We start from the raw sequence: 25,896 nt of genomic DNA, 5'->3' as shown, positions 1-25,896 counted from the left end.
TATGGCGGGGTGGGAGGCTGAGGCAAATCACCTGGCCGCTGATTACGCGCAGCCAGACACCAGGGCGGTTAGAAGAGCTCACTAGGAAGCGGTGCGCATCAGAGAAGCCTTGAAAACGAGTTTCATCATGGGCCAGGGTACGATGTGACTGCTGTGTTTGTTTCTCCTTCATGAACCTCCCCGCCTTTACTGACTCCTCCTGTAAGCAACCCACCCTCCCTCTTTGATTACAGCTTGCTTAACGAAATAAAGTCACTATCATTTAAAAAGCATGTATTCTTTATTAAACGTCATTCCCTATAAGCAACCCACCCTCCCCCTTCGTTTAAAAAGCATGTAATTATAAAAAGAGGAAGAGAATTAACAAGGTATCTCAGGAGTGGTTTGGGAGGAGGATAGGAGGGAAGGAAAAGGCCATTAAGCACATTTCAATGTAATGAAAGCCTTTTGATTGGACTGTCCATGGGGGTGGAGTGGGCTGGTGCACAAAGCCTTCCCCCACGCGTTCTTACACGTCTGGGTGAGGAAGACATGGAACATGGTGAGTACTGAGAGTGGTTAAACATGGGCTGCAGCAGCACTCTGTGACCCCGCTGCTCCTCCTGAAGATCCACCAGACGTCGGAGGATATCAGTTTGATCACACAGAAGCTCCAGCGTTGCATCCTGCCACCGCTGATCTTCCTGCCTACACCTCTGATCTTCCTGCTGCCACCTCTCATCTCGAGCGTCTCTCCTATCCTCACGTTCGTCCCTCCTATCCTCACGTTGGTCCCTCCTGTCCTCACGTTCACTGGCATCTTTCCTGTACTTTACTACCACGTCCTTCCACTCCCTCAGATGAGCTCTTTCATTGTGGGTTACTTCCATGATTTCTGAGACCATTTCATCTCACGTCCTCTTCTTCCTCCACCTTATCTGAGCTAGCCTTCGGGATGGAGTAGGGAGGCTTGAAAAATGTGCAGCATGAGAGGGGGAAAATAGGGAGAGAAGGATTTAAAAAGGTAATTTTACAGAACAATGGTTATACTCTTTCACAGTGAACAACACTATTCACTTTACATAGCACATGTGATTTCACTACAAGGTCGCATTTGGAAACTTTTAATATTGAGTGCCTGTGGCTCTGGTGTTACAGATCTCACAGATGCAGGTCCGGGCATCACAATTCAGCTTGCATGCGGTCATGGTAAGGCACAGCTTCTCCAGCCTTCATATAGACAGTTCCCTTTGCTGCTTCTTTCCTGTTAACAAGGAGCAGCAGACGCCAATCCCTCCCCTCCCCAATCCAATTCTCTAGAATTGCTTTACCCCTCCCCCCACCGCATGGCTGGTATCATGGAAGATCACTGCTAATCACTCCCCTTTCTCCCCCCCCCCCCACTGTGTGGCTGGTAGCTGGGAAGATTCCTGCTGGCCAAACGCTAAAAAGCTCAGCGCTATCCTTCCTCCCCTCCCCCATCTCTCTGTCCCCTTACTTAAATTCCTTAATTTCAACCAGGTTACCATGAACGATATCACTCTGCTGAGGATAACAGAGCGAGATAAAGAACGGGTGTTTCTTGAATGCCAGCAATCACTGGGACCATACGCAGCTATGCTTTGTCATGCAATGATACCCGATTACTTGCTACATGCATGGTATGGTAAAGTGTCCTACCATGGTGGACGGAACAAGGCTGCCTTGCCCAGAAACCTTCTGCAAAGGCTTTTGGAGTACCTCCAGGAGAGCTTCATGGAGCTGTCCCTGGAGGATTTCCGCTCCATCCCCAGACATGTTAACAAACTGTTCCAGTAACTTTAATGCCTGCTAATGCATGCCAAGCCCTCATGGCAAATCAATCATTAAAAAACGCTTGCTTTTAAACTATGTTTTATATTTACAAAGGTACACTCACCAGAGCTCGCTTCCATGGCTTCACTCTCTGGGCTAGTGGCTTGGGAGGGCTGGGAGGGTAATTCCGTCTGGGTCACAAAAAGCTCCTGGCTGTTGGGGAAAATGGAGTGCTGTGTGCTCTCTGCAAGCTCATCCTCCTCCTCATCTTCCCCCTCTGCTGAATCCTCATCCATGGTTGAGATTATAACCACCACCTCGGAATCCACGGAAAAGGGGGGGGTAGTGGTGGCACAGCCCCCTAAAATTGACTTGCCCCTTGGATGACAGTGGGATAACATGACTATGAAAATAAGCATACTTCATGATTTCAAAAATGCACTCTGCAATTATTTCCTAATTCAAAAATTTGTCCGACCTACAACTGTAGTAAATTAAAAGGATTGATCGCTGATAGCTTGTTACTGTATGAGAAGTTCACATCTACAAATTCCCTATTGATTTGGAAAGGGCATCTGATTATAAAGTGTATAAAGCTTTGATAAAGTAAAGTTAATTTAGCTGTTTTCATTTTGTGCATCAAGAGCTGTTCTTACTATTCTTATTTTATAGCAGTATATAATACATACAATGGGTCATATGGCATCACTGGATTTTTAGGGGAAGTAGTCAGCTGAGACTTCAGCTTAAAAACTGATGGTACAATATGAGCTAATATTACCTGCCTTGTAATAATTAAGTGGAATAAAATCTGATATACAACTATGTCAAACAAAATACTAATAGCCATATTGTGCCATTCATTTGTAAATGAATGGGGAATCATACTTTATAAAGGATGGCAAACTTCACATTTCACTTTTGTCAAGAGTTTAATAAAACATTTTAATTTTTCCCTTTCCAGTGTAAAAATAACAGCAACAAATTCCTACTTTTATCATTGCAAAATTCTTTAACTACTTGCCTCAATCTTGGAAAATAATTTACTCTTGTCCTGGGACCTAATTTTAACTATTTTAAAAAGAAGCATTACTGTAAAAAAGAATTTATGTATAAGTATGTTTCTTCAGCATGAAGTGGTATATTCTGAATATACTAGACCAGGGGTAGGCAACCTATGGCATGCGTGCCAAAGGCGGCACATGAGCTGATTTTCAGTGGCACTCACACTACCCTGGTCCTGGCCACTGGTCGGTGGGGGGAAGGGGCGGGCTCTGCATTTTAATTTAATTTTAATTGAAGCTTCTTAAACATTTAAAAAAAAACTTATTTACTTTACATACAATAGTTTAGTTATATATTATAGACTTCTAGAAAGAGACCTTCTAAAAACATTAAAATGTATTAGTGGCACATCTGTCCAGGGATGGTCTAGACAGTATTTGGTCCTGCCATGAGGGCAGGGGACTGGACTCGATGACCTCTCGAGGTCCCTTCCAGTCCTAGAGTCTATGAATCTATGAAGCCTGAAATTAGAGTGAATAAATGAAGACTTGGCACACCACTTCTGAAAGGTTGCTGACCCCTGTACTAGACTCTATTTAGCAGAAGAGTTCTACAGCAATTGTATCCTTTTGACATATTCTGAAACACTTGGCCAGACCATATTAGTCTGGCTCCACAAGTGCTTCCCATGACAAAGTGCTTGGAGATGGTAAACTCATGGCAAAAATCTCTTCTATCCATTATGGATCTTATTTACTCTGTTATTCAGTAAAAGCTCCACACTCACAAAAACAATTTTTTGGGAGCCAACGGTTTCTCCAGCTAAGCTGAAATTGAACCACCTTCCATACACGTTAGAAGTCTAGAACACAGTTATATTTCAAATAGAATGATGAAGCTAATGTTTCTAACCTCTGTTAGAAAAAGAGGTTATGTAACAAGGCCTGGCCAGAGAACATCTGTTCTGGTGCTGGAGTCCAAGCAGTAGTGTTTAGAGAAGGTATGTGCTTCTGTTCCAACTAGCTGAGCAATGGATTTGGCCATTGAAAAATATCTGTCAAATGCCAGAAAAGCTGTGTTATTCCTAGTCAATTATTGAGCCTTCATTCTACACTAGGGAATAATATAGCATTGTCTTAATCAATTTATATGCAATAAATATTTAACACCATAATTATATCACAATAGCATAAGTGTGTAATAAATCCTCAGGTAAAGAGCAGGGTCAGGGGAGAAGCATACTACAATACAAGTCTTTATCATAAAGCTGGATGTATAACCCACATAAATTTAAGGTTTATTAAAATATGTGATCTGTGAGGAAATTTGTTCTAGTTCTATGCCCAAATCTGCTATAATCTCACAGTGACACATTGGACAAATCACTTAAACGCAGTGTCTCAATTTCCCCTTTGTGATCTTAAGATGAAAGGTCCTATATAAATGTAAAATATTACTATTGCTTCAGAATAACTTCTGTTCATATGTAGTTCTGGGTCAGACTGGACTTGGGCTATAAACTCTTCAGGTAAATATTAAGGATATTTTTACATCCAGTAGATCCTAGAAACTTTTTTTTTTTTTGAAAATAGCAAAGATCTTGAATACATAGATTTTCATGCTCTTCAGATTCTTTTATTACTCATGCAAGGTTGGCTAAGTATCCTGAAAAGAATGATACTGAGCTACCACAGCTACTGTGGAAATAAAAATGTGACATATACTATGAAAGTGCCAGAAGAATACTTAAAAATAGGCCACAAGGATAGAAAGATAAGCGAAACATCAAAGGCAATTAGGTTTGCATTCTGGTATAATTATAGCAGCTGAAAAGTTAACCACCACATACCACCTATGATAGGAAAAACATCCCAGGTCGGACTCTCGTCCCAGGACCAGCAACTTTGAATTAGCTAGAATGGAAATCTAAAGGTGCCAGAGACAAAGGGGCAGGGGGAGTTTCCTCACTTTTCCCCCCCAATACATGGCAAAATATTTGTGACTCAAAAATATATCCAAAGTGGAACATTTTGAAGAGGAGAATAGTTTACAAAATACAGCTGAAATATTTGAAATTATATAGTGTCAACACGGTAGCAACAGGAAAAATAAATAATAAATTTCAGTTCACTACATTAACTTTTCATAGAAATCAGTTTCAACCTTTCCATATTAAATTATACAATCCAAATGAATTATATCAAACAAGACATTTCTTAAACTTATTTATGTTTGTCAAGGAAATATTGCATTTTAAGAACATCATAAAGATTCCAAAGTTTTTTGCCTGTAGCATATAATCATTCAGCTCATCCACCACTGAAATGCAGCCACTTCTGTGAAGAATGCAGCATCAGTTTAAAAGTGAGCAAGCAATACTGAACAATTTATTATGTGAAGTAAAGAATAAACCATCTGATGGAAACTGTATTGGAATTTGGCCAGGACATTGGGCTATTAGTCTATCAGATAACTTAGGTTGGGGTACTCTCAAGCACTCCTGCTCATGCCAAAAAAAGAGCACTTTAAGATCCTTTGAAGAGACCCTCATGTAGACAGGTAATTGACAATACCCACAATTAATTGTTTTAGACAACTGTATTCCTCAGGATGGTAGAAGTTAAGACTGGGGGAAAAAACCTATTACTTAATCTAAGCCACTTCCTCTGCCAATGAAGGATTGTTAGCTACAATATATTCTCTAGTGCTTTTTCCAGTCCTGTTTAAAAATACCTCAAGCAGTGAGGAATACAATATTTTAGACTGAATATAACTGCCACTGGATATCACTGCTTCTTCTCTGAAATGCAGCATATTTTCCCAGCTATAACTCCAGTGCTTAAAGGCAGAAGTCTGGCTACAGCATTTTCAAATGTTTGGCTCCTCTCTAATTTGCATAATTTTATTAGGAGATTTGTTGGACCTTATTATATTTCATGCATTGTTTTTATGACTGTAGGCATTAAAGAGAGAGGTTCAGAATGCCCTCTTTTGCCTCCCCAAAACAAAATTAGGATAGTGTGTGAATACTAAATAGACTATGCATTTGTTCCTTATTTTCTTATCTCCAATTGCATTGGTTTCCCACTGATATGAATTAAGGGTAGAACTTCAAAAATTACAAAAATCACCTATTGAGCAGCCTCTCTCTGTGCCTTCCCACAACCTCCCTACTAAGCATGCAAACCTAAGGAGACATCCATTAAAGTTACTTGTACTTAGAGTGCTCAAAAATAAACCACTCCTGCTTTAATATTGAATTTGAGAAAAAGCTTCACATCTGACGCTACGTAGGCACTGGCTTTTCCTGAAAATGGCTTTGAGGAGAAAGTATTGAGAAAATGGATGCTGTGGACTTGGAATTTCTCAAGTTTAGTCTTCAGAATAATTGTTTAATTTATAACACTAAGACTATCAATAAAATCTTTCCTGATTCTGTAGTATTGTTATAGTATTTAACATGTCATTTAAAATATGCACATGCTGCTTCAGTAAGAGGCTATGCTGAACTAGTCAAAGCAGAAGCAGGCATATTTTAACGTGTCAGCTCTAAGAAATATTTTGAAGGCTGAACTAAAGGTTTAGACCAGTACTCTGTAACCTAATCCTTCTAAATAACACTCTTCATATAAATTCTTCCCAACTCTCAAATTTCTTAGGAATAGAAGGAGCTTCTTCAGACAGCATTGGAATATTGGGGGATCCCAGGGTGGAGACAGCCTGGAAGTCTGTATATTTTAAAGTAGTAGAAATGCACAATGAGACAGATATGAGCATAATTTACATGTAGGTCCACACTTTCAGTTGAACCTAGAGATATAAATTTATCTGGCATCTGCTTTTCTGTTGAACAGATGCTGCAGCTTTCTCATACTATGTGAAAATATCAGAGATATACTTGAGTGTTACTTAATTTTTAAAAGCAGATATTTCTGTATTATTCAGGGGACTGATAATGGGATATAAAGCGTCTCTCTAATGTTACTGGTTCAAAGACAGCCTGCATAGGTAGCAAATGAACATTACCTACCTGATGGCTGTTTGGCAGCCAGTGTGAAATCAGCTGGTTTCATTCTAGCTTCTCAGAACAGGTAGCCTCATAACAAAACCACCACTAATTGGCACCCTTTTGGGCAGTCTCACTAAAAATGCCCATTTGTGGACTGAATTACCATCTCACCTCTAGACATGGGACCCGTTAGGTAAAGAATAAGGTATTATGGCTAGGAAGTTTGCACTGGTGGTGGCTTGCTGTACCTGTTCTGCCTGTAAACAGAGGTATTCATTCTCCAAGTCTATCAGCCTGGCAATTTCCATAAGAACTAAAATGCTCACACACACACTATAAAAATGTAGGAATTTCTGACTGTCTGAAGAGTTCACTTATGTGGACATCAGCTAATATCCAAAATCTCTGCTATTAAGATCCTTAGTGAGTTTTATCTACAAAGAAATCAGTTGGCCTACATCATTAACACACTTATACAAACAGAGGATAAAACAGTTTTATATTACCAGAAGTTGCATCATTATGGATTATTATTTTAGCATTGTTAGCTCTCTATAATATGATGTTGCTCCCACAGGATTACTGATTAAAATAGGAACCAGATGTGCCTTTCATGAGCAGATTGAAAAAGATAAACAACTAGAAAATCAATTCAAATAAAAAGAATGCCCTGAGGGTGTTTTTCAAAACTGAAGAGAAAGAGACTGAGTGAGAGAGAATCATTTGGGAGGGTGGGGTAGAGGGGTGGAAATTTTGCTTCACAACAGATCTCCTTTCTCCCATTAAGTTAAAAGTGTGCATCTAGACAGCACTATAAGAAAAAAAGTCAGTGTTTTCAGTATCACTCTCATAAAAACAAACAAAGAAACACCTTCTAGGCCTATTGAGAGATAAAGTTGGTGAAAGGAATGAGCCCATATTTAGGACCTGGATTTGAATGCTGTAAGACAGTACCATCTCAGTCTGAAGGCTTATAAACATTATATTAAAGCTTCAGCAAAATTATCTGACTTTAGCTCATTAATTAAAGGTCAGAAGAGAAACTGAGAGGGAGTCCTACCCTCTGGCCAATTCTATTTAGTAGGAAAATGCTCTAATTAGAGGCCTGAAATCTTGTAGATTATAATAGAGAGGGTTAATGGCACTTGGACTGTGAGGTAGGCCAGCCACTTTTTCCTCCCCAATCCTCAGAGAGGCCAAGCATTCCCAATCAAAAAGACACAGGGGCCTTTGAAGCCATGAAGTCATTGTCCCCCATTCTTTTCCTCCACACCTACAGTCTAGGTGAGGGCCTTCCTTCTCTCCTTCCTGTTGAGGATGAGGAGTGGGGGAAATTCAGCACTGTGGCATATGGCAGACTAAGTTGGAGGCACTGATCTGTTCTCTACTTGCTTGGATAGGCAGGAAGCAAAGCCCAGATCAATTCTCCTGCTTAGCACTGATTCTAGTGGCTATTGTTGCAGGCCTGGGTATGGAAGGCCAGCCCTATGGCCCATGCCAGAGGCTGTTCCACCAGGCAAAGAACAAGCCACCCCATCAGGGCTGTGTAATTTGACTTGAAACAACACACTATATTTAGCTAACATGATGAGATGACTTATCCCTGGAACTTACAAAAATACTTCTGAGGAACAGTGCTTTGCTTCTTGCAAGATTGTGCCAAAACATCAGGTATTTTCAAAAAATTCTCTTGTGGGAGGCAACTCCTGCTCCCCTGTTATGAATCCTTCCCATTACCTTATTTTCAAGTTAAACACTTATGCTATGTTCTCAATATACTTAGCCTAAATTTCAGAAATAAAGGCTAAACACTTCCAGCAAGTGCATCTTAGTATGCATTTGTTTGCCAAGTGGTGTTAGCTCCGTTCTTGGTTATGTTTATGAGAACATTTGTTTTAAATGAGAACAAATTAGTACACTCACTAGTCCCTTCTCTTTTCTGCTCTATGGAAGTAGATCCCTTGTACTCAGGATATATCACAAGCTGGGGAGAGGGGGAGAATATTTGTGGGAGCCCATCCTCAAATATTGGCACTAGATCAAAATTCCATTATTAGCACACCAGGAACCTATTTTTTAAAAAATCTGAGTCCTAGATGCTAATGTAAAAGACAATAGTTTCAGGGATATGCTGGGGAGAGAGGGATCCCAGAAGCTCCATGTTAAAATTCTACCACCAAACTAAAGGTTGGGTGGGGAGATTTCCCTGCCACTGATGCAGTCAATCCCTCTCTGGATATTGCTAAATATTTCTTGCCAAAGAGGTCTGAGGCATCAAAAATATTTCTGCCAAGCAACATATTTTTTCTGGAATGGACCAGATTATCTCAAGTGTTTTCTAGGATAGGACTTCACCTGAGACTTAATACAGAGTCTTCACCTCCCTCCTACTTCAAACTCCAAATTGCATAAGTTGAACACTTTGCTATACAATCAATTACACACAAAAGCTACATTAAAACCATTACAGTTGCAAAGTAGAGCACTTCAAAGTCAAGAAATGCCAGAATTAAGATTGCCCATATAACCTTAATTCAGCATCCTTGTGCACACATTTTATGACAGTGTTTAATTACATGATCACCCAGTATTTTTTTCTACAGCAGTGATGCTAGAGGCCATTCTAAAGGATTTCCTGTCATTATGGCTCAAATAATGGCTACCAAGAAGGCCATATTGATTGTTATACAATACAGGGATACTGAAACCAAAAGTAGTTAAGCAGAGCCTGTGGAGGGCTACATTTAATCTCTGCACAGGATCTATAAGACTGCGTATTACTGGTAGGTTCTCCACTCTCATTAAGGAGAAACCCCTGTGAAGGGTCTAAATGTTGTAAAGATTCTAAGGGCTTCCTCCTCTTCCAAACCTTCCTGGAGGAACTTTACCTCTTGAAAAGCTGACTCTTGTTCTATCTGCTAACTCTTATCTGAGAGATAGCAAAAGACTGGGACAAGGTAGAGTGCTGGGTTAAAAGGAGAGAAGGGTATGAAGGGCTTTGGAGCAATGAGGAACCCATTTATAGACTGGCAAACTCATGAGCAGAAAAATGTATAAGCAGCACAATATTAAGGAATAAATGTTAAGCTCAATCAGCTTTTCAACCAAAATCATTTTAGAGCCTAGAAACCAGCTACTCATAGCAGAGACTGTCTAGAGCCAGCCAACATATTGTTCACTGCTAACAATGCCATGAAATAAAAAACAAAAAGGCATGATTTTTAGAAAGGGAATTTTACTAAAAATGTGGTTAAGTAGGAAAAAAACTGCCTGTCAACATTGTTAAATAATGTTTCATTAACTTCTCTGAAAAGTTTAATTATTTTATTCTGTGGTCTGTCAGTCAACTGTGTCCATTTAAAAAAAAAATCTAGCTGGGTGTGTCATGCCAGCGACATGCCACGTTCTGCACATCAGTATATTATATTTCAGTACAATATCTATAGCACACAAGCTGGTTAAATTATTAATAAATTATTTGATTAATTTTGCTCTTTTATGAGTCATTGGTAAATCAGCCCTGATTTCTATGGATATAAGTGTACACTAAGTAGCTTGGAAGACCAAGTGTCAGCCTACTGGTTGTTTGTGAACTGTTTAATATGCTTGTTAGTTACTTATGGTTAGTAGCCACTAAAATCTCAGTATTATTTCTGCTCCCTAACTAAATAAACTTTCAATATAGTAGGTTAGTAATGATCAAATACTGAATAAAAGATGAATACTGTCTGATGAATACTTCCACTCGAACACAAATACTTTTGTTCTAGTGCGAATATAGAGATTCTCAAGAAGAACAGCCATTTGTATGAACAAAAACTTATTTGTACACACGTTTACTGAATAGGTCAGCTGGTGTGCTATCACCATACCATACAACATCAAAATCTTCTGTGGGTTTCATGATCCAGTCCATGTAAATGTTTGTCTGGATAGGCAACAGTTAATCAAAGAGATGGCCAAAGAGCAAGTGACTTATGGGTCAGACAGCTACTCTCAAAAGTCCCCACAATCGCAACTCTCCTGATTCTAATCTTTCTGCCAGCTGTTCTCTTTTTTTTATCTGTGGACCATTATCTAATTGTTTCATTAGCTTCACTCACATAAAACAATCCCAAACGACTCTCTATCTCCAACACAGCTATCATGAAAGAAACAAAGGGACCCCTGCAGAGCTCATTAAAAGATTCTGGTTATGAAGGGAGGGAAAGCCAAAACCACCAGAATAACCAACAGATGTAAGAGAAGGCTGGGTATCTTTTACATCCTTTTTCTTGCGGTCCAGTCCAGTGAAGCTCACATTCACGGAAATTTGAGGACCTTCACCAATATCACTTCCAACCAGGAATGTTACTTTCTGTTTGTAGTCTAGATGACAGACAAGAAGAATAAAGTGTAACTTAAGTTTTACTTTTTATGCAACTATCTGTTGTCTTTGTAATTTAGGTTGTGGTCATGCAAAGAGAAGTCAGAGCATAAAACAGTCTGTGATACTCAATGGCTTTAAACAAGTGTGTTTTACTTAAATGCTTTAAAAAGGGTGTACAGAGTATTATATATTTTGTGTGGAAATTCATCCATTGTATGAAGGACTAAGGCCAGGACTTCTGCACCATAAGGACTGCACTGATGGGCTCAGCTGGCAGCGAGGACAATAAGGGTGTCTTATTCACTGGAGAAATGATTTCCATCCTGCCAGCATAAATCCCAACAGAGATGACCACAATAGGAGTGGAACAGATACATGCTAAGTAGGGACTTCAACTCCATCTTTACACAGATCCAATATCATACACAGCTGGTGTGGAAGGGCTGCTATCACTTTTCCCATCTATAGTAAGGTGCCCCACTCTCCTTAAACTCATAGCAGGGGGGATGCACAGCATCCTTGCCCCTGGCCCTGGTTGGGGATGTGGATTTCAGATCCCAGCGCTTTGCACTCAACCTGCATAGAACTCAAATATTTGGATTCCATGTGGGTGGAATAGATATCAGTCAGACTGAATACTCCATTTTAACAGTCAACTTGAAAAACTGTTGGTCTGGAATAGTTATTTTAAAAAGCATGGAAGTGCTTTATTTTACTAATGTGATGTTTCAATAATAGGGCAGGGCAGGAAGTAGATCAGCCTCATCGTGGTCTATTTAATTTTTTTTTAAAGTCTGTTTCTGGCAAAACTCTGCTGATGCCATAGGGGAAGGAGTCCCTTCTGACACACAAACAACATGATTTCTTTAAACTCTCATGGCTGTGTATGGACAGATGAAATCCAGGTTCAAATCTTGGCAGCAACAGTATGTGTCACAAACAGAGATGAGTGGGGTGTTGTTTGGCTGTGATAGGAACTAACTGGAAATTTTCTGTCTGATGTGCATCTGAAAGGTTCCAATCAGTGTGAATTAATAAATAACTCACCCAGCTTAATTACAATTACTTCAACTAAAGCAGTTCAGCTGTGGCAGATTTTCATTTAACCACAGTTGGTCTAAATACAAAAGGCACCCTGGGCTTTATTTTTTTAATCTATTTCATCAAATTCCTGATGTATTTGACCCACTAATATTAGTATTTTCCACTGGAATATTTTTAACTATTTATCCTAAAGCTCAGACCTGGATATTTTGAAACTACATGATAAATTCTTGCATCTCTATCACTCTGTGTCCTTCCTTAACACCTCACTAGATTGCCTCATAGTTTCTTCTGGCCTTAAAAGTCTACATTAAATTCGTGGAAAGCAATGCAAAACAGATGCCTAGCACAAGGGTAGGCAAGCTATGGCATGCGTGCCAAAGGCGGCAAACGAGCTGATTTTCAGTGGCACTCACATTGCCCGGATCCTGGACACTGGTCCAGGGGCCCTGCATTTTAATTCAATTTTAAATGAACCTTCTTAAACATTTTAAAAACCTTATTTACTTTACATACAACAACAGTTTAGTTATATATAATAGACTTAGAGAAAGAGACCTTCTAAAAATGTTAAAATGTATTAGTGGCAAGTGAAACTTTAAATTAAAGTGAATAAATGAAGACTCGGCACAGCACTTCTGAAAGGTTGCCAACCCCTGGCACATGGGGATTGGAAATAGTGAGGAAAATTGGGGCTCCACTGTAAACCAATATTTACCACAGGGTTTTTTTCTCTCTCTCTCTTTTTTTGGGGGGGAGATGGGAAGTTTTTTTAAAAATCAGCTAAAGCTGAAAAGATCAAGTTTCAAACATTACTAATGGAATTCTCTGTCAATTTCTAGGTCTTCTGTTTTTGCCAGACCATATTCCTACATTACTTGTTTGAGTTTTTATAATTTTTCCTACTAAGTTATTTAACTGTCCAGTATGGAAGCATTCCATCTTTTTTTATTTTAAGCCCAATTACAGTACTCAGAACATCTAAAGTAAATAGATATTTGAATTAATTTTATTTTTTAAATGAAACTCCTATCAAATCGGCTATAGCCACATCAGGAATAACCAACAATAATAGAAAGCCTAATAATTTGTGTAGAACAATTTCTGTTTAAAATCAAACTTTTCCTCCTTTTCACTTTGTAATAAACTGCTCTCTTCATTACTGTAATTTATCAAAATTTACCAACATTTATTTATAAAAACAAATTTATAGAAAATGTATACATAAGTACAACATCAAATTGCAGTTTCCCACTTAATTTTTGGTGCATCTCTCACTTTCACTGATGTTTATTTCTCATCTAAATGGGCAGTAGTTTTGATATGCCATATCTTGGCAACTACCTGGTATCCTTGTCCCCTAGTAATGATGTTACAAGTAATGCAAGTGAAAGATATTACTGTCGAAAAGCATTGCTCCTGTTCCGAACCTATTTACATATTTTCTTATTCCATGCAAATAGTTTAGCAGTGGAGCGGAATATTTTTTCCTCACTTTGTATTCTTTTACAAGTATATAACTGTATGCCATACAGTTAGCTGAAGAGGGTTAGGAAAGGTCTTTCTGCAGCTACTTCCTAAAGTCAAATATAAAATATGTAGGAGTAAATCCTAAGCATTTCTATCATCTCGAGTATCACTTTATATTATTTTTCACTTGTTTTTGCTTATTAATCCTGTCTGCTTTAAAGACAAGCCTGCATTGATAGCAGCAAACCACTGACAAGAAAGTCTAGCTAAATTAGAAGATTTGTGATAACTGTGAACAACAGATCATAAAAAAAGGTATCAGTGTTAAATCTTGGATGAAATCTTGGTCCCCTCTGTAGCCAGGATTTCACCACTTGAATTGAACAGGTAAACATGCCTTCATATTGTACCATATATTGACCCTTTTAAAAATATACAACAGGGGTCAGCAACCTTTCAGAAGTGATGTGCTGAGTCTTCATTTATTCACTCTGATTTAAGGTCTCATGTCCCAGTAATACATTTTATTGTTTTTAGAAGGTCTCTTTCTATACATCTCTAATATATAACTAAGCTATCGTTGTATGTAAAGTAAATAAGGATTTTAAAACATTTAAGAAGCTTCATTTAAAATTAAATTAAAATGCAGAGCCCTCCGGACTGGTGGCCAGGCCCCGGGCAGAGTGAGTACCTGAAAATCACTCTGAAAATCACTGAAAATCAGCTCGCGTGCTGCCTTTGGCACGTGTGCCATAGGTTGCCTACCCCTGGCATATAATGTAGTCTTAGAGCAGGGGTAGGCAACCTATGGCACGCGTGCAGAATGTGGCACATGAGCTAATTTTTAGTGGCACTCACAATGCCTGGGTCCTGGCCACTGGTCCAGGGGGCTCTGTATTTTAATTTAATTTTAAATGAAGCTTCTTAAACATTTTGAAACCTTATTTACTTTACATACAACAATAGTTTAGTTATATATTATAGACTTATAGAAAGAGACCTTCTAAAAATGTTACAATGTATTACTGGCACACAAAACCTTAAATTAGAGTGAATAAATGAGGACTTGGCACACCACTTCTGAAAGGTTGCCGACCCCTGTGCTAGAGTTTTGTTAGTACAAAGAGAATTACAAGCATTTTTTTTTACAGCCATCTTTATTATTAAGTTCTCGCATCATTGGCAGCGTGACTATCTGGTATGTAAGTCTTTAATGAACTAAACACAAGGGCAACCTATTTAGAAAACCAAAATATTTACATAGTTGAGTCATGTCCTTTTTACAATTTCCTATATATGCCTCTCAGTGCATATTGTATAAATAGAGCAGTTAACAAAAATGTTGATTTTTTTGTGGCTATATACCAGTGAATGGAGAAAGAATGGCTGAGAATTTCCACGGCAAAGTTATATGGAATTGAGGGAAATCAATTTGAAGAAATTTAAATTGGTAACTTGTAGAAATAAAAAACCAAAAAATAAATAAAACACAACACTTGCCCCCACCCCGATATCTCTGTGCTAGAGACAGAGAGCCAGACCCTCAGCTGGTGCAAACTGAAATAGTGACATTGAAATACAGGCCATAGTTTGTACATTCTGATTTTATATTATATATTAATACACACAAAAACTGTTAAGAGAACATTATTAAGATCGAAACATCAAGCACTCAAAAGTTAGGATACAAAGGTTTACCACCTAGCCAAATTTCAAATCCCTGCTAAAATGCATGGTGGCACTAGAGCTTTTCGAAGAAAAGAACACCAGAATTTAACATTGAGCAAAACATATTTTTCACAAGCCTTGTTCTAAGAAACACCTGAACCATATTGGCTGAAGTTTAAAAATAAAAATTAATCGAGGCAGACATCCAGCAATGACAATTTCAACCCAATAGTTACAGTTTTACAAAGTTATAATCAACTGTAAACAGGGTTTATAATGGGAAGTGTCAGGAAACCTTAACAGTAGACAGTGCTATCAGCACCAGCTATAACATTGAGGTAGGGCAAGAAAAAGCTGTAGATAACACAGGAGAAGAGATTAGTAGGGGAAAGAAATGGGGTTTGAGGAAGAATCTGAGGGAAGGTGGATGTTAGTACTCGAAGAGAGAAGTTATTCCAGGCACCAGCAGAAGCAGGGGAAAAGATACAGATTCAAGTTGCCTATTGGCTGTAATAATATCATAGTGAGATGCTGCTGGCAACAACGCAATTGGTAAAAACATTCAGTTTATCGTCTCTCCTTGACACACAGCTCCACAACACGATTGCAAAGGTTTTGTTCCCCTAGTCAAATGATGGAGGTGACAAAGAGACTCCATTTATTAGATTCAAAGAGGTCAATGCAGGGTGCCTGGTGAGTTTGTATATAGGCAGGTATACTTTAAGGTGCTGGAGATTCTCTTGCCATTATATTTAGAGTAGCAAAATATTTCATGTTAGGATTGTTATTTTAAAAAACCAAAAACTTACATTAGCATAATTTTTTCCTTAATTTGTTTTTAGGCACCTGTTAACTTGTGAAACTGACCTGATATGCCTTAATAGCATTTTTCTGTCACAAACATTTTAAGGGAACTAGATAATATGCATTCAGTATGGCAAAATGCCTATATTTTATCAGACTAGATGCCAACTGATAGTTACTAGAGATCTACAGATAATTTTAGCTTTAATATAGTCAAGCTATAAATTAAAGAGGATACAATATAATGAGCATTGTGAATCACTTCATTCTGAGCAGGTTTTAATTAGGGATATAAGAAATTATTTGAATAGGAGGATAATTTTGCACTTTCGGTCCAGCTTTGTTCAATTACTCATCTAGGTAGTATTAGTAGATCATCACTGAAATTGATCTTGAAAGCAACAGTCTCTAAGGTGCCACAACTACTCCTGTTCTTTTTGTGGATACAGACTAATATGACTGCTACTCTGAAACCAGTCTTAATCCAGCGAAAAGCAGGCTTCGGTGTCTGCACTCTGAAAAATTCAGACAGGTTCCAATTAGAAGGAATACAAAAGAGTTGTCTAAGATTAAAAGTCTAGCAGATAGACAGGCTAATGACGGGCATTTCATTAGCATGGCAACAGCTCTTTATTCTTGCTTTAAACTTTAGTAAAGAATTTTTTCTTCTGTGTTAAAAGGCTTCTAATACCCATTTAATACTTGACTGGTAAATAAATTGCAGGAATTGTCATGAAATGCAGTACTCAGTATATGGATCCTCATAGGGGCCTACAGGGCTAATTTGACTAGACATATAAAATCACAAATGATACAATCCTATTTGCATATGCTGCTGTTGATTATAGATGGTATTTAAATCTTTGCCTAACTCTATTCAGAGATAAACAGGTTTCTCTTGAAGAGCTTCTTTTCATATTTATTATTACTGGCTAAAACTATATTTTAATCATTACAAACAAAAGTATTGGAAATACTTTTTTGTTCTTTAGATAAAGAAATATTTCAACAAAGCTCTAGGAAATGTTTGCAATGAAGTCTTATACAAAACATTTGTGTTTACCAAAAGATGTTTTCTAACTTAAAAATTAAGGTATGCTAAACAAAAAATGAAATAAAAAGCTACTTAAATTCATAAGAAGTGGTATGAGTTACAGCTTTTCTAAGTGCTGTGTTTAAAGTAAAATTGAAATATAGAAGGCTGGTCAGGTAAACTCTGTATGCTTCCGAAACCTGGTGAAAATAAACCAGCTGCTGTATAATGAGACTGAATTGTCATCTTCTGTGGACTATAGAATATCACTTTCAGCCTTCTAGTCTCTCCACCTTCTCCAAAAATCCTTATGCTACAATACATAGCTGCTATAATCTTAAATTTCTGATGGTCCTACTCAGTGTGCCCTACTGTCACAAGGGAATGGACTCTCCAGTGAGGATTGCCAGTACTGGTAATGAAGTTACTAATAGCAATGGAGAGCTTTTGTAACCCTAGGTACTATGCAGGCTTCACTCACAGGAGGAAACCATCCATCTCCAAAAACACTAATGTCTGGGATTCTACTCTTTCACGTCATTCTGCCTCTCAAAAAAGTCAACTTCATGGTGACCCATCCTCCTGTCCAATTAAGCATGCATGTGTCTCCCTCAGAAGCCTATTTTGAGATGTATTAAGATATTTCCTCCAGGGTCCGTAATCTCCCCCAAATAAATTGATGAAAAAACAAATTACTGCTGATAATTTATAAGCATAAAAACAAGATAAACTCATCAGATAAATTATGTGCTATTAAGTATTCTGATATCTACTAGTAGTATACCCATTTACAGTTTTCCTGAAAGCTTAAATCCATCCCATATGAGCAAAATCTGGATGTTTACAACAGCCAACAGATAGAGATGGCTGAGGCTTTTGAATTTAGCTTTGCAAAACATTTATGATGAAAAATGTATAGTAAAATTTTTCCAGTACAAAATTGTACCCAACACTGCCACACCTATAAAAATTTTCAATTTCAACAACCCATGCAAGTTCCCAAAAAGAGAGAACTTCTCTCAGCAATCAGGCAGGGGAAGGCTGGAAGGAGCCATACCTTATGTCTATGTATTTTTAATCTACTCAACTCCATAGTATCTAGGCTGAAAATTAAAATAGCAACAATTCCATGCAGAAGTGGCATATTCTGCATCTCTCTATTGTTTATAGAGGGTTCCTTTTGCTGTATCTCGAGAGATGGGGGGGAGGGATAGCTCAGTGGTTTGAGCATTGGCCTGCTAAACCCAGGATTGTGAATTTAATTCTTGAGGGGGCCATTTGGGGAACTGGTGTAAAAATCTGAGGATTGGTCCTGCTTTGAGCAGGGGATTGGACTAGATGACCTCCTGAGGTCCCTTCCAACCCTAATATTCTATGATTCTATGAATGTTCTGTAGCTCTCATTATCGAAGAAAGGATGAAGAGCAAATAACAGACTTTTCATTGCATCCTAAATCCTGATTTTTGATAATAGGGAGTTTTGCAGCTCAGGGTTTAATACTGAGAATGCCCAGTTCCTGCACCCTGAGAATTTTACCCTGGCTTCCATCAGCCACAGAATCCTAACTAATTTCAGCTGTTGCTGCAGAAACTGTGCTGATCTCCAAGGTAGACAGTTTCCATCCCATTGCAAACTCTGAAGATTAGCAACAGCAATCCTGAAGCAGATCAGAAATAGGATAGGAAGCCAGCAGAGTGCAGAGAACCAATGTGTTGTGCTCTCACTAGTTAATGTTTCCTAGTAGGCAGGCTACTGCGCATTGGATCAATGGAAATGTCTATATTCCCTTCATAGTCAAACAATATGGAACATATTGTAGGAGCCCATCCTGGAGATGAAGGTGGTCTGGGTCACTATGGCTAACTGTGCATCTGAAAGAAAAAGGTGCACTCTCCTAGCTAGCAGAAGATGGAAAAAGGTCTATTTGGCTGTCACTACTACTGTTTGGGTGTCTACTGTTTGATACAGAGACCTGTATTCAACCGTCATAATTGGAAAACATAGCAGTTGCATTTGATTTCCAAAATGTTCATTGTTGCAATTTCCCACCTACTCACACTGAAGGAATTGGCATCTAGGTTGCTGTAAGGGGAGAAGGCTTAGTATTATGGGAGCCGTTTTAAGAAAATGTGGCATACATACATGTAGTATTTTTCTCTTTCTGTAACTTTTAATGCTCTCAAATTATCACAATACGCTGATGTATTTCTTCAAATAAAACCCTTCAGAGAAAGGATCACAACATTTGTGCAGTTTTAGGAGAACTCTTCACCATGTAAAACCTTGCTCGAGAACCTATTTGCAAAGTTCTTGGCATATTTCCTCGATAAGGTGGAAGTGCTAGCCAATGCAATTAGACGTTCTTTTGTGAAAATAGAGTAGGCCTATTTGGGGGAGGCATTGGTTATACCTGACTGCCAGCCCAGCTCAATCCTGGTAAAGAGGCTCTCTCTGTGGCTACATGGGATATAAATACCTCCCCCACTGCCAGTCAGCAGAAAGGGCATTGCAGTGACCTAGTCCTGACCTGGCCTTAACTGTTTTCTGTCCATCACTAAACTTTTCCCCTTCTCCCCACCTGCTGCAGGGAAGCCCTTAAAGTGGCAACACTCCTTTTCTTCCAGTTAATTAGACAAATACCCACTCGTATAAAGGTTGCAATGGGCACAATCATGAAAATAGAGTAGGCCAGTTTGGGGGAGGCATTGGTTAATACATGGCTTGTACAGAAAGTGTGCTGCATTATTCCAGAAAATTCAGATTTGTGAAGGAAGGCTTGATTTGCTCAAGCAGGTTAAGATGGTGTCTTTTCATTAGACAACATACAGTTGGGCTTGCTTTTTGGTAAGGGCTAAAGTTTCATTGTATATTTATAATGTATTTATTTAAAGCTGCAGCTTCCTTTTGAAAAGGTTGTTATTTGCGGGCAAAGCAAGGAGGAACGGAGGAGGATGTGGCCACCAGCCATATTAAAATAACTTGTTGTTCACTGGTTACACTTACAGCTGGTGCCTTATTTAAATTGCTTTTTAATTATTTTAAATATAATGCTTCATGAAGATCTGAGCTGAAGCAGCACTAAAGAACACACTGCTATAGCAAATGATTTGTTTTACAGAGCTGGGAGAGATACACGCAGATAGCTTGTGGCTGGAGCATGAGTATCTGTAGCTTTCTGGAAATGAAACCTCAGGTATGCTATGGGTTTATATAAAACTAAATGCCAGAGAAAGCACAAATAAATTAAAAATCCCCAAAAGAAAAAGAGTAGGTTTTAAATGCTGCAAGTTGTTTTTGTCCAGCAAAGAAATAACATTTAAAAAAAAATTCCACATGCATTCTACTGGGAGAAGTAAAACACAGATGAGATTTTATCCCTGATTACTTGAATGCCACAGATTTTTTCATTGTATCAGTCTGAGTTCAGATCTAGAAATGGAACTGAGACTGTATTAGTATAAATGGCTGGTTAATTCTTTTTAGCAATGGACAAGGGATCAGTGGCCATGCTGATTTATCAGATTTGTCGGGAGCTTTTGACATTATTAACCCTTAGGTATTGTTGACTTATCCAGTGAATCTTGTCGGAGTTGTGGAAGTAGTGGATTCATTCTTCCCTTATACTCCCAAACAGTATTGCTCATTTCTCCAATAGCCCTCACATGGAATCCTGCAGGATTTTGTAACCCTGCTATTCATTATTAAACCGACACAGTTGATTGTGAGATGCTTTGGACTGAGATTTCACCAAAATTGCCAGTAGAACTTCTTTTCACTGAATTCAGACTCCCACTGTCTGACAGAGAAGGTGATCAGGAGGTAGACAACAAACTGGTTGCACATTAGCCTGGATGAGGCTTATTGGCCATGGGAAACTTCTAACGGACTTGGAGGAGGCACTATTTGCATCATTTTCCAGGGTTCACCATTGCAATGTGCTATAGTATAACACTATTCTTGCAATCTACCTAGACACTCCATATCAAGCAGAACTCGCCCCCTTTGTGGGGCAAGCTGGCATGACAAATACTGTCTGTGCTGAAGTCTCTGTATTGGTTTCCTTTCACTTTTGGATTGCAACTTCAGATGTCAATGGAGATCTTAAAAGACTAGAAGAGAGGTTATTCAAGAAGTTATCTGAACTTTGTACCCTAGCATGGCAGTAATGATGGCTGAGTGGCTCTTGTTCTTGGTCCCTAAATTTGAAATCTCCACCACAGACAGCAGGGTTCTTATCTGAGGGCTCCATCTTTGGAATTCACTCTGCTTGGTAAAAGGCCCAAGGTTAGAGATCATCATGGCACATCACCAGGCCAATGGGCCAGATCCTCAGCAGGTGTAAATCAGCATAGCTACATTGACTTCAATGGAAGTATGTCAGCATACACTAGCTGAGGACATAGCCCCATTTTGTTCAGTGCTTTGTTGACTGATTTTGTTATGTTCCTAGTCTTACTTTTGAAAATTTGTGATTTATTCACTCTTGAAGGTGCCTACTTGCCACTACAATAAAGACTACAGAAATTAGTACAATCAACACATAATGAAGGAGCAACTTCCCTGCCCCTTCCACCACCAAATTTCCAGATGCCAAATGAGCCATTTGGAAGGAATTTATTAGAACACTATTTGCTACAAGTGGGACAACAAATTTTAATCCCCACATGCTGGGAATGGCACTGGCCAGGCCTTTTGAAAGGTGAACTGTATGGAAAGCCACTTCTTAAAGTGTCCAGTGGAGGCATTATGTTCCAGGCACTGTAGACCAGGACAAGTGTATGCCACTGGGTCTCTCTTGAAGGCATCAAAACATGAGGCTGGGCATTTGGGGACAGCGTATGGTAGGGTGAATTGGAATTATGATAATTATGATAATTTAAACTTCTGGGACTTTTCCTGAATCTGGGCTGTGGATATAAAAAAGAATTTCAAACTCACCATGATTTTGAATGGGTTTCACACAATAGTAGGGACTAACTAGTCAGAAATCTTGGGTGACTGAAGGCATTTTGTACCTTTTTTACTTCCTCCCTCAATGCACCAAAATAAGCAGTTATGTATTAATCCATAAACAAAGTTACCGCATGATTATTAAATAATTGTTCAAAACTATAGTGAGTCAATTTGTCACGCTGTTTCATGTTTGGTCCTCTCTCTTGCTATCCCTTCTGTGCTGGAGTCTCTGGTGCAGATCTGATGTTCCTACATGGGCCGCCATTGCCTCCTCATGTTAAAAATGCATACTTGTAACAATTATGAAAATAATCTCTTAAGGGAATGAGAAAATATCTATTTTTTTCATAATTATGGCCATATTTGCATGTAAATCATTGTTTTTTCAGGTAACAATGATGATAAAATAGAATTCCTGGGGTCCTTCTCTCCCTCCGCAGGATCTGAGTAAATCTCATTGACTTCAAGTGAACACAGAGAGAGTAGCAAATGGGAAGTGCTCCAAGGGAGCTCTGAAAGGAGAGGTTGAAATATCTGAACTTTGAGAAGGGAAGTTACTCATATCCTCTGACTTTGTGTGTGAGTTGGAAGCATGGGAGGGCAGGCGGGGTGAAATAGGGTCCCCTGGTTTCACACTCTTGTGAGTGATAAACACGGGAACACTCCAAACTAAGTCCTGAATCATTAAACCCTCCTTACCACTAGGTGGCACACATGTACCCTTAATGTTCCTAATGGCTATTAACTAGTTCAACGGTTCTTTTCAATCAACTTAAAGAATTCAATACACTAAATAATTATTCCCTATCTCTCCTGAGAAAGTCATGTTTACCCTGATCCACAGCCTATGTTACAATTACAATACTATTTTCAGATATAAGTAATTTGCTCTTTATGATAGTGCATTACAAGATATCCCCATTCCTGTTTACTAAAATCTTACAGAGATGTCTCTGTAAGGTAAGAATAGAATTCATATTAAACGAGATAAAAAGGCACTGCTGTACTCGGTGGAACCTAGATTTACAATATGTTTTTATAATAGCTGGATTTCACCAAAATCACGACAAGATTTTAAGGATGACATGGAAAAGATTTTGGGCAATAGACTGATGACAAAAGTTGGAAATAAATATGTAGAAACAGCATGATAATATGTAGCTGTTATATTTGCCTCCCCAAAACTTAAGCCAACAGATCATCCATCCAACAGTGTGCTAATATGGATAACATCTGTACTACTGCAACTTTTAATTCTCATGCTGCAATTTCTAGGAAGTATTCATGGGGGAAATGTGGAATATCATTCCGTATTATATTTTTCTTGGGATGCAGAAAAAGGTCTAGAGTGAATGCAATGTTTAGAACATACATTGTGGTTTGTCCATAACAGCCATTTAAATAAGAACCCTCTGGATTTTGTATGCAATTGTTCCTCATTTACAGTCTACAATACTAAAACATGATACACAGTCCATAATAGACACCATGCCTGCCACCCACACTAAGTAATACACTTCAGTATTTCAGATATCTAAAGGGAAGGATACTAAGCAGAGTATGTACCCATCAATCTGTGTAAAAGATTTGGAGGAGAAATGAGGTGTGTGGGTTTTTGTTCCTAAGGAAAAGGGAATACTGAACTAAATCAAAGAACAGAAACGCTTTAACTGACATGAAAAGTAATTTTATCCAGTGATCACAGAAATCTGTTTCTGGAAAGTAGGTACATACTTGGAGATTTAAAGCATAAACTATGTTTATAGCTCCCTCTGATGACCATTGGACACTACACAACATAAGTCTTCTTTTATTTTTGTTCATGCATTCAACTGACAGCTGACTGGTTAAATTCTAATTGCTTCCAAGTGAGGTCAGCAAAGGTATTTATCGAAAAGGACTGAACAACAGGCTCAAGACACACACGCACGCGCACGCACAAGCGCATACACACACCACCACTCTTGCGTGTTGATTTATGGAAACAATTATAATTCTGCTGAAGTCCTTCTGAGCTGAGAAAGTTTGTAGCTACAGTAGAGAGTCTCATGTTGCAAAAGGCAGACAACAGAAATGGAATACTTGTGTATCCAGCTGTTATCAACAGGAACAAGTAAGTTATCGATCCTTTAAAAGAATGCTCTTGGCGTTCTAACCACTAATGACTTTTCCTATTTTCTTGATTGATGTAGGTTAGAAATAAGCTTCTTGACATTTTCTTTAAAAAAAATAATCTACAAGTAACTGAACTATGTATGTATAAAAATATAGTCCCACGAATATCTGGTTTGTCCTGACATTTAAACTAGAGAAGTACAGACAGCCCTTTAGGAAGAATGTGGCTAACTGTGAAGCTATAGGCATGAAGTAATGAAATGTAAGAGATGCAATAGCATTTTACCATGTATGAGTTTTGTAGCTCAGCTGAATCAACAGCTTTTTTGAAAGACTTATTACTGAGCTACACAAGGAATTGTACATAGTTTAAATGTGTGCTGCTGTCAAGAGCTTGTTGTAAGATATATCTTGTGTGTGCACTCGTGTATGTTTTTTAAAGTATAAAGTTAGAAGATTTTTTGCTATGCTACGGTACTCACGCAGCATATATTATAGCCACATACATGTAACAATTGACCATAAAATTTATCCATGACACTTTTCTCATAGATCTTTTACTTTCAGTGCAAGCAGCAAATTCAAGTAGTACAGAAGGTCATGACAGCCAAGGTTATTATAACCTGTTTCTTTAAAGGATATCCTGACTGAAAAGATATTTAAGGAGCTATCCTGTTTCAACATCAGTAACTATTAAGGAGTAAGGATCAGAATTCTGGAAGAGGAAGCAATCTCAATTAAATCAATCTACAACTCGCTGTAAAGACAGAAGGCAGGTCAATGACCTAGGAGCAACGATCTACTTGAGATTTAATTTTCATTATGTTGTTCATGAACACCCAGAACACTGCACTATAATGCACAAATGGATACTGACATGGATCCTGCCAACTTTGCTCTACAGATCATATTTTTACATTATCTTTCTAGTGGGCACTATATCTTTAGCTTGCAATGACATGACTCCAGAGCAAATGGCTACAAATGTGAACTGTTCCAGCCCTGAGCGACATACCAGAAGCTATGATTATATGGAAGGGGGGGATGTAAGAGTGAGAAGACTTTTCTGCCGAACTCAGTGGTACATGAGGATTGATAAACGAGGCAAAATAAAAGGGACACGAGAAGCAAACAACAACTACAGTAAGTAATGTCTCTGCTTTTGAAATTTGTACTGAAAGATTTTAAAATTTATGCATTGTTGGCTTTTTATCCCTTCATTTATGATGCTTTTACAATAATTTTGTACAGCGCTATAACCATTCTATTAGACATGTTTCCCAATTAATCATACAGCAGGACATTTGGTATTGATTTTGAAATGCGTCACTTTAAATAATGCGTTACCAGTATGTTGTAGATCTAATGTATTAGTTACAGCTGGTAACTATTAGCAAACAGAAAGCCTATTTTAACAAGTGAATTAAGGTTGTACATCTGAAAATATACAACCACAAACTCTATACCCATAAAGTACTTATGAAACATTAAACCACATTTAGGTAGGATGCAAACAACCTACAAGCTCAGTATGTTGACTGAACAATTAAAATATATTCAATATTAGAAAATTCAAAGGAAAGTATTACGAAAATTGTCTTGCAAAACCATTTGCACAATTTGCCAGGCTAGAAATAAAACCTATTATTGCT

At 38.3% G+C, this 25,896-nt stretch overlaps 2 protein-coding genes across 6 annotated transcripts in view; one reads left to right on the top strand and one right to left on the bottom strand.

Annotated features, from left to right (window-relative positions):
- FAM227B (family with sequence similarity 227 member B) overlaps positions 1-25,896 on the bottom strand; it is a 213,552-nt gene that overhangs the window by 86,687 nt on the left and 100,969 nt on the right. The window lies entirely within an intron of this gene.
- Positions 1-25,896, top strand: part of FGF7 (fibroblast growth factor 7) — a 99,857-nt gene that overhangs the window by 14,269 nt on the left and 59,692 nt on the right. Inside the window, exons 1-2 of one of the 4 annotated variants that reach the window (XM_030577367.1) lie at positions 24,063-24,242; positions 25,175-25,387. In XM_030577367.1, coding sequence (XP_030433227.1) covers positions 24,203-24,242; positions 25,175-25,387 — 253 coding nt within the window. In that variant the 5' untranslated portion in view covers positions 24,063-24,202. Of the gene's footprint in view, positions 1-24,062; positions 24,243-24,796; positions 25,388-25,896 lie in introns of those variants that run through there. The other 3 variants (XM_030577363.1, XM_030577365.1, XM_030577366.1) reach the window with 3 other exon arrangements.

This window comes from Gopherus evgoodei, chromosome 10 (assembly GCF_007399415.2).
Source record: "Gopherus evgoodei ecotype Sinaloan lineage chromosome 10, rGopEvg1_v1.p, whole genome shotgun sequence".
Lineage (NCBI taxonomy): Eukaryota > Metazoa > Chordata > Testudines > Testudinidae > Gopherus > Gopherus evgoodei.
This window is presented reverse-complemented; position numbering and strand designations above follow the sequence as displayed.